General features: G+C 41.7%; 1 protein-coding gene across 2 annotated transcripts; it reads left to right on the top strand.

Annotated features, from left to right (window-relative positions):
• The first annotated feature begins 1,903 nt into the window (after positions 1-1,903).
• LOC117302762 (proton-coupled folate transporter-like) lies at positions 1,904-9,280 on the top strand. 2 transcript variants are annotated; one of them, XM_033786781.1, is made up of 7 exons: positions 1,904-1,932; positions 3,347-4,115; positions 4,905-5,166; positions 6,278-6,409; positions 6,911-6,994; positions 7,784-7,940; positions 8,257-9,280. In XM_033786781.1, the coding sequence occupies exons 2-7, from the start codon at positions 3,402-3,404 to the stop codon at positions 8,348-8,350; spliced, it is 1,443 nt and encodes a 480-aa protein (XP_033642672.1). In that variant the 5' UTR covers positions 1,904-1,932; positions 3,347-3,401; the 3' UTR covers positions 8,351-9,280. The 2 variants fall into 2 exon arrangements, with proteins under 2 accessions (XP_033642672.1, XP_033642673.1); XM_033786782.1 differs by lacking the exon at positions 6,278-6,409.
• The last annotated feature ends 46 nt before the right edge of the window (positions 9,281-9,326 follow it).

Raw genomic sequence — 9,326 nt, forward strand, 5'->3', positions numbered from 1 at the left:
CAATTGATGCGAGAAGAGATCCCAGAGAGGCCACAATGTGAAAAGCTGTTGTAATTATATTGGTACCCGCTGAGTTGTTCTGTATATGCCTCTCTTAAAGTCATTGGACACTTTCGGTAAACAGTAATGTCCAAGGCCCACACTTCGTGTATCACAACTTCTATAAATAACAAACCTGTGAAAATTTAGGCTCAATCGGTCATCGGAGTCGGGAGAAGATAACGGGAAAACCCACCCTTGTTTCAGCACGTTTCGCCGTGTCATGACATGGGTTTACAATAAATCCGTAATTGATATTGGATTAATATTTCAAGATACGTCTTTCACCATTACCTTCTGAAAACCCTGTAAGTTATTTCTAAATATGTGAGCTTTTAATTTGTTTTCTGTACCGAAAGTGTCAAATGGCTTTAAAGGCAGTGTACACGTTTGGTAATTGTCAAAGACCAGTGTTCTCACTTGGTGTATCCCATCATTAGCATAAAACAACGAGCCTGTGAAAGTTTAGGCTCAATCGGTCATCGAAGTTGCGAGAAAATGATGGGGGGGAAAAACACCCTTGTTTGGACGAATTTGTGTGCTTTCAGATAAAGAATGAAAGACTTTAATATTTTAGTGAGAAATTAACTCTTCTTCTCAATGGGAGTCGTTCCCAACAACGTTTTATACTATCAACAGCTCTCCAATGCTTTGTACCAAGCCATTTTTAAAGTTAATATTTGTTTTGAGTAATTACCAAACGTGTACCTTCCCTTTAGTATTCATGCATGCCTTCATTACTCTTTGAGGCTATAAAGCGCATGTCCGCCACCACATGAGGTTTAGAATTGTGACGTACGCATGCTTAAGAGAGGCGTACACCAAGTGAGTGCCAAAATGATTATGCAATTACTTTATACAAATAATGAATGTTTTTGAGTGCAATGGTGCGAATATTATTTTCATGAATTGAAAGATGTTCTATTCAAATTGACTGCTTCTCGGAAGTGGTGGCCACGGACTGCCGCTGCATGGCCGGGCCACAGTTTTGTCTCTTATTTTACAATATTGTCAATTACAACGAGAAGGGAAAAAACATCTTCGTAACGGGCCACTTCTAGACCCGCAAAATTGAGCTACTAACAAGTCTCCTGGACACTTTGTGCCAATCAGTTCTTACAGAAGTTTGAGGGACATAACCAACAGCCTAAAACTTCAGGTCAAAACGCCATTGTTTTTCATATTATACCTTGCACAATTATACACACTCCAAAACCAATACAAAATCGTCCAATCATGTTTCATGGGTCTTTTTTTATTTTTGCACAGTGCATTTTTTAATGCCTTCCTGGCAGGCTGGCTACTACCTACACGGCTCAAAATGTAACATTAATTATTTTGTGTCAAAATTTCCATGTAAATTTATGAGTATATTAATATAACAGCTCAGCAAGTTTTGAGATGGGCCTACTGTATTAATTATTTTATTATATTCATCACAAATCAGACGAAACAATCGCCATAAGATTGAATGTTTTTACACATCGTGCCTATATACATGAAGTCCATGCTCCGTGGCTCTTTTGTGAAAACGCAATGTCAAAGGTCACAATAATGGTCGACACAGAAGCCCCTTTCTCACCGTTATACAAGCCTGAATAATTAGAATTTATGACCAAGTCCGTAGGCCTATTAAACATCTTTCATTTTCTCAACACATAATTGTGCAGTAATACAAAATATAGTATGTCTGCATCTATCTCTTTCTGATTTAAATATTTTTATTTTGACCTACCCGCACAAAGTAACTATTATTCAAATCTGCGTAGTTCACCTTTGAACTTGCTGGTACATACGCGGTGTATACGACTAAGATTTTAAGGTACAACAAATTATACCAATATATTGTGACTGTAAGCAGAGACGAGCAGAGACCAGCATTGAAGTGTCGAGGTGAGTTTTAGTTTTTGAGAGAATAAATTTATTTATATCTGCTTGTGTTTACTATGTTTAAAGGGAAGGTACACGTTTGGTAATTTCATAAAATAACAAGTCTGTGAAAATTTGAGCTAAATTTGTCACCGAAGTTGCAAGAAAATGATGAGAGAAAAAAACACCCTTGTTGGACGAATTTGTGTGCTTTCAGATAGGAATAAAATACTTCTGGCTAGAAGTCTTGTATTATTTTAGTGAGAAATTACCTCTTTCTCAAAATCCATGCTACTTCAGAGAAAGTCGTTTCTCACAATGTTTTATACTATCAACAGCTCTCTAATGCTCGTTAACAAGTCAGTTTTTAAGTAAATATTTGTTTTGAGTCATTACCAAACATGTACCTTCTCTTTGAAGGCACTGGACACTATTGGTATTACTCAAAATATTGTTAATAGCATAAAGCTTACTTGGCTGCAAGCAATGGAGAGCAGTTGATAGTATAAAACATTGAGAGAAACGGCTCCCTCTGAAGTACGTAAAATATAACATCTGAAAGCACACAGTCGAGTGTGGATACCAAGCCACTATCAATGCACTATCATGCCCAACTGGCTCTCATCAAAAAAAAATTACAATAGACTGTGGAGACCAAGTTCACAGCACACAAGCAACTATTGTGCACTCTCCCGCCCAATTAATGGCTCTTTCCACAAAATACCACATGGGATTGTGGAGACTAGTGCACAGTACACAGGCCACTATTAGTGCACTCTCATGCCAACTGGCTCTTTCCACAAAATACCACAGTAGACTGTGGAGACTAAGTTCACAGTACAAAGCCACTATTAGTGCACTATCCTGCCCAATTACTGGCTCTTTCCACAAAATACCACATGAGATTGTGGAGACTAGTTCACAGTACACAAGCCACTGTCAGTGCACTCTCCTGCCCAACTGGCTCTTTCCACAAACTACCACATGAGATTGTGGAGACTAGTTCACAGTGCACAAGCCACTATCAGTGCACTCTCCTGCCCAACATGGATCTTTCCACAAAATACCACGGGAAGCTATCATACACATAGTGCTATGAAAAGACATTGGGGTTTCCTGATATATAATACCTCTGATAAAAAACGGGTCAGAATTTACCCGGATTCCATATCCAATGGGGCCTGACTAGTTGCCGGATCAAAATGACTCAGACAATATTGGGTTGACTAAGGGGATTTAAAGTCGGTTTCTGAGTCAGATTGACCCTTTCCGGGTCGATCATTTTGACACCATTCTCGGTTCAACCTGACCCAGAAATGGGTCAATCTGACGCGAGGTCTGTCAGTGTATAGTTTTAGTGAACAGTGCTACAGCCTATAGCCAGTGCCGTGTGTATTTATTGAAAACTACTTTGGATTTTGTCCTTTTTTTCTTCCAGACTTGATGATATTTGTTCCACCTAGAACGGGTAGAGTGCTTCATTGACTTAAAACATGGACCAGGCATCAAATCCTTCAAGACGGTTCGCCACACCATCACTAGCCGTTTATATCTACGCGTTTATCGTGGGAGCTCAGCAAGGAGCGTTGGGTTCAGCATCACTTCAAGCAATTGAGTTTTTGGTCTCATTTGAGCTGGGGTATGAAGGCAAGAATAAAACATCGGGTGGGCCATGCTCCGGCGAGCAAGCCAACACCACCGGGAGTGACGAGGCCAACGCGTTAATTCAAGAACAGACATCTTCTGTTGCCTTCGTTGGGGCCATGCTAGGTGGCCTACCAGCGCTGTTAGTTGTTATTGTGCTTTCGACGTGGAGTGATGGCGCCCGTAGTTACAGACAGCTACGATTTGTGGCCGTTTTACCATGCATTGGAATGACCCTTTATATGGCCGTATATGTTGTCGTTTTGGCGTTAAGACTATCGCCGTGGTTAACTCTTCTAGCATCCACTTTTATGGCGCTGGGAGGAGGGGTCTATCTCCAATTTGCGATGATGACAAAGTATTTAATTTATGTAAATGCGGAAAGAGAGCGAGCAGTGTACATTATTTATCTGCAAATTTTGAGCTTCTCTGCGCAGGGTTTTTCACAGCTTGGCACCGGATATTTAATAGAGGGCGCTGGCTTCATAACTCCTTTCGTCATCCTCTTTTTCATTTGTCTTGGAACTACTGTCTTTGTTGCTATTTATCCACCGATAATAGAGGTAAGAACTTGGTAGTATTTAGTAATTTGAGTTTATGTGACAAGCTGGGCCCAGTTTCACAAATCCTGTTAACAAATAAACTTGCTAAGCACAGCGGAATCTCCATAGTAGTTAGTCGTCAGTCGAGGCTGAATTTTAAAAAGCCTCCCAAGTCGTTTTCAAACAGTATAATTTATGAAGATTCAAGGCGCTCGCGGCGGCGGCCCCCTGGCCACATGTCACACACGAAAAAAGACCAGCGCGTGATATCTGGGGTCGTGCATCTGGGGGTGCCGCGTGCGCCCTGACGAAATGCTAACTAATAACAGGAATATTAGTTGCCAGCCAACACTTCATAATTTTAGTTTACTACACCGTTGCGACTGGTACCTCATTTAATAGCAAAGAACATCTCTAGGCAATATTTTCTGCTAAACGGCTTTCATGAAATTGGGCCCGGGTCAGATAAAACACACCCTATGAATTTAGGTGACGTGTCTGGTACACGGGGGGGGGGGGGGGCTATTAAAGTCTAGTTGGTCACAAACATTGCGCCTCTGCTGCTCGTGCTTGTAACATTGGATTTGCCGGGTGCAAGGGCTGAAAGAAGTTGGGTCAGAAGAGGGCGCTTTCACTCAGACAAAAAAAGAATTGCTTAGCACAAACAAAGTTTTGCTTAGCAAATATAGGTTACAGCCAGAATACGCCATATTGCTGTATAAACAGGTACTCCCGTCATTTCATGCTTAGCAAAAAAAATTGCTTAGCGATATTTACTGAAATCGACCCTTGGTCTCTTTATCCACGCAGGCAAAGCCCACCACAGACGATCAACCCAAACGAGGAGGCGTGCTCACAATGTGTAGGGATATTCTGGCAGTGTTCAGGGATCCTGATACTGGAGAATGCAACACCATTCTTGCGTTGTACTGTGTAAGCCTTCTCATTTACATGATGTTGACCATCTACTTCTTAATCTTGGTGCAAATCTATGTGTTGGGAACGCCCTTCTGTTGGTCACCATCTCTAATTGGTTACTTTGGTGTAGCGAAACTAGTGTCATGTGCCACAGGTAAGTAAATAAATGTAAAACTCGAAACCTTTTTTTTTATTTATCAAGACTAGTCGAAACGTTGAGAACTCACTGAGGTAGTGCAAGTAATAACGATCCTTAGTAATAGTCCAAGCCGACTTTCTACCTTAGCCTATAACTCATACTAAAAAAAAGAAAGATAATGTTGTAATTGAGATTAAATCATTTTAAAGCAAAGGTGGGTGTGTGAGGAACTACGTGCGCAGTCAAGGTGCCGGCAACTATAGGGCAAGCTTGAGCGGCGACCACTTTTCAACCACTAGTCAATGTTCCATGGTGATGATCTATGCATGATATACATAACTTGGTACCATGAAAAATCGCCAAATTTCTTTTTTGTTTTATGCATGAATTTTCAAGAGGTCATGCACTAGACTTGTGGACAAGTCGTTAATGGTCCCACGCGGTAAGATAGTCGAGGCTATGGCGAGATCACTGCTCTCGCGCGAACTGTTGGTTGCCGACTTCTACTCCCATGGGACCGTAGTCGTGACAGCAGTTGCAGAATACCGCCGCGGGAATCGCGGGGAGAGTCGGAACACTTTCACCGCGACAGACATTGAACGACTTGCCACAAGTCTAGTCATGCACCTACATCATGAACTGCTTCTAGAAACAAATTCGGTCGGTGAATTTTTCGTCAGAATTTTTTTCCGAACCCTTGTTCACAGCAATAAGGCATGAACTGAGGTAAGAGAAAGGTCTCGATGCCATGTACCCCTTGCATTTGGCGGTCATCTTATGTGCATGGGCGCGAAAGGCTAGCATAAGCCAAGAGTCATACACACAGCGCGTACACTTTTCCAGGGTCGACCCCAATCTGCCCGCGGTACGTTCGAAAAGCTTTGAAGTCGTTCTTGGGGCTCACCCCAGTCAGCCCCAAGTGCCCTGCTTGTGGAACGCGTCACTTGGGGGCTGGCTCGAGGTGCGCGCATGACATCCACGTCACCACGAGAGGGCGAGCGATCGTTCGATTAGCTCTTGTCGGGGCACACCCGAATGGGCACCCAAAGATGGTGGTCAGTGACGTCATGTCAATCCCTCTACAGTACATATTGTATTTGCGTTGACTTTATGCTCTTTGTTTCAGGTCTGTTGGTTGGAGCCAAGGTCCTGAAGAGATATTTTGACGACGACATGATAATCCAGATCGGTATCTTGTCGATGCTGCTCAGCACTGTTATACCGATCTATGCTCGAACGGATGCCGGATTATTTCTAAGTAAGTTCAATGTGCGCGTTCGATTTAAGCTTCTACCCCGCGCGGTGCTCACTCAGTCGGGTGAGCCCCTGACAAGAGCTCAACAAACGATCACTCACCCTCTCGTGGTGACGTCTGCACCTCAGGCTCGCCCCCACCAAGTGACCCACTCCACAAGCAGGGCACTTGGGGCTGACCCGGGTGAGCCCCTGGAATGACGACAAAGCTCCGAACGTACCGGGGTAGTCTGGGGGTAGACCCGGGGAAGCTAATCGAACGCACCCAAAAAAGTTACTTTGACCCGCACAAGTACCAATTTACTCCGCTCCCGGGTAAATAGTTCTAAGCAATTATGACCAAGCCACAATATTTCGAGTCACTGAATTTCAGAATTAAACTTTTGTAAAACTGCTTTCAGTATTAAAAGAATTGAAAAACATTGTGAAATGTAGACCAGACATTAAAGTAGATTAAACATTCGAATGAGGTTTAATAATCTTAATAATCATTGTTTCCCTCCAGTTGTTCTTTTTGGCTGTTTTCGTATTTTACCGGGTGCAGTCATTACAGCCAGTGTGTCCAAACATGCAAAGAAACAACATTTCGGTAAGTGTTCAAGTTTTATAATACCGTTTCAGAATAGCAAAATTCACAATTTTACACATGCATATTCGGCTAATTATCACAAACAATTGGAAAAAAACAAGGTACAAAAATCAGAGTTTTAATTGCATCCAGATTGTTGCTACCGACTCCCTTTCTTACGTTACAAATATTATTGGTTCAAGAATATTAACGTGATAGTGTGTGAAAGAGGGAGGGGGGGGGTGGTCAGGGAGACTTTATGGTAGACTTTGGAGGGCGCCCCACTATAGCTGGTAGTTTTGGACTAACGATATTAATTTTGTTTTTATACCCATACACCGATGTGTGTATAAAGCACTGTATACAATGTACATGTACTGTGAAACAAATATCACAGGCATGTTACTCGGGTAGGAATCGAACCCATGACCCTTGCAATTCTAGAGCAGTGTCTTACCAACTAGACTACCGAGTTTTGAATCCTATGTTTTGGCAGCGGGTACCACAACAATTATAAGAAATGTTAAGGGGTAAAGAACATTAATTTTGGTTTTTACCCATACACCGATGTGTGTTAGCACTGTACACTCAGTACTTTCCCCGAATCCTGTGAACATATCGTGTATACAAGAAAAGAGGCAGTCGCCCATTGCAGGGTAGCCCGCCATCACCTAATAGGAGGGTTAGGGTTGAACTATATGCACAATGTATGCTACTTAATTTTGACAGACATTCGAATATAATTAACTTCTCCACCTTCAAAGCAACTTTGGTAAACCATATCTGTGTGGAAATTATTCTATTTTTTAGGGAGCTTGTTTGGCGTGACTATGGCCATAGAAAGTCTGGCAAGTTCATTAGCTCCCATTATATTCGGCTCTATCTACACACTGACTGTTGCTGATGATCCGCAGTTTGTTTTTAAACTAATGGCTGGCCTCGCGGTGATACCATCCACTCTCATCATGTAAGTAGAATGGAACCCTTGCATTGGCAACCATCTTGGATAAAATTTGTATGCTGTTCTACATTTAAGATGGTGGTCAATGACGTCATGCGCAATTCATCTTTTAAACATCGTCATATAAATCCCCTGGCGTGAGAAAGCACCTCTTTTCCATCACTTTGGGAGTCAGTTCTGTATAAACATTTCAACTCTCAAGATGACACACGTAGTGTGCAAGGAGTCTACATGTACGCCAGAGAAACCAAAGGTGAAGGGTCCCAAACAAACAGATATTATAATGAACTTCACCATTATCTCAAATTATTTTATTTTCTAGGTGCATACAATGCTGGAATATGACTTCGGGTGTGGCCAACTACACCGAGTACAAAGAGGGCGCCCTACTAGCTAGCTCGGGTCTGAAGAAATGAGGGCACCCGGCGTGGCGCTAGAGTCATCACCGACAAAGTCGAGAAATGTACCAGGATTCAAGTTTCAGGGACCTTTTGGGGCCCCCCGGGATTTTCGGACTGCAAGGAGATTCCAAGATTGATAACTATCTTCAGAGCTAGAGAAGTGAATCAGAGAAAAGGTTTTCCAATCAGCGGCAGGCAGGCACAAACAAAAGGATAATTACTTGTCACCAAGAAAGGTTTTATGCGAATAATTATTTTGAGTAATTACCAATAGTGTCCACCATGCCTTTAAATATTTTATTTTTTGTAGCCCCTTATATCAAGAGTGGCTTTTATCCTTGACTTGTGCAAACTTTGATATTTTCTAACAAAATATACACATCAAATAGAATAACCTACCCGCATATCTAGTCATTATTCAGATTTCTATACACGTCCGATTTCAATTATATCAATTGATGCGAGAAGAGATCCCAGAGAGGCCACAAGGAGAAAAAGCTGTTGTAATTATATTGGTACCCGCTGAGTTGTTCTGTATATGCCTCTCTGAAAGTCATTGGACACTTTCAGTAAACAGTATTGTCCAAGGCCCACACTTCGTGTATCACAACTTCTATAAATAACAAACCTGTGAAAATTTAGGCTCAATCGGTCATCGGAGTCGGGAGAAGATAACGGGAAAACCCGTTTTGAGATGGGCCTACTGTATTCATTATTTTATTATGTTGATCACAAATCAGACGAAACAATCGCCATAAGATTGAATGTTTTTACACATCGTGCCTATATACATGAAGTCCATGCTCCGTGGCTCTTTTGTGAAAACGCAATGTCAAAGGTCACAATAATGGTCGACACAGAAGCTTTTTTCTCACCGTTATACACGTCTGAATAATTAGAATTTATGACAAAGTCCGTAGGCCTATTAAACATCTTTCAGTAATAAAAAATAAAGTATGTCTGAATCTATCTCTTTCTGATTTAAATATTT

The sequence above is a fragment of the Asterias rubens genome, chromosome 18 (genome assembly GCF_902459465.1).
Source record: "Asterias rubens chromosome 18, eAstRub1.3, whole genome shotgun sequence".
NCBI classification, from domain to species: domain Eukaryota; kingdom Metazoa; phylum Echinodermata; class Asteroidea; order Forcipulatida; family Asteriidae; genus Asterias; species Asterias rubens.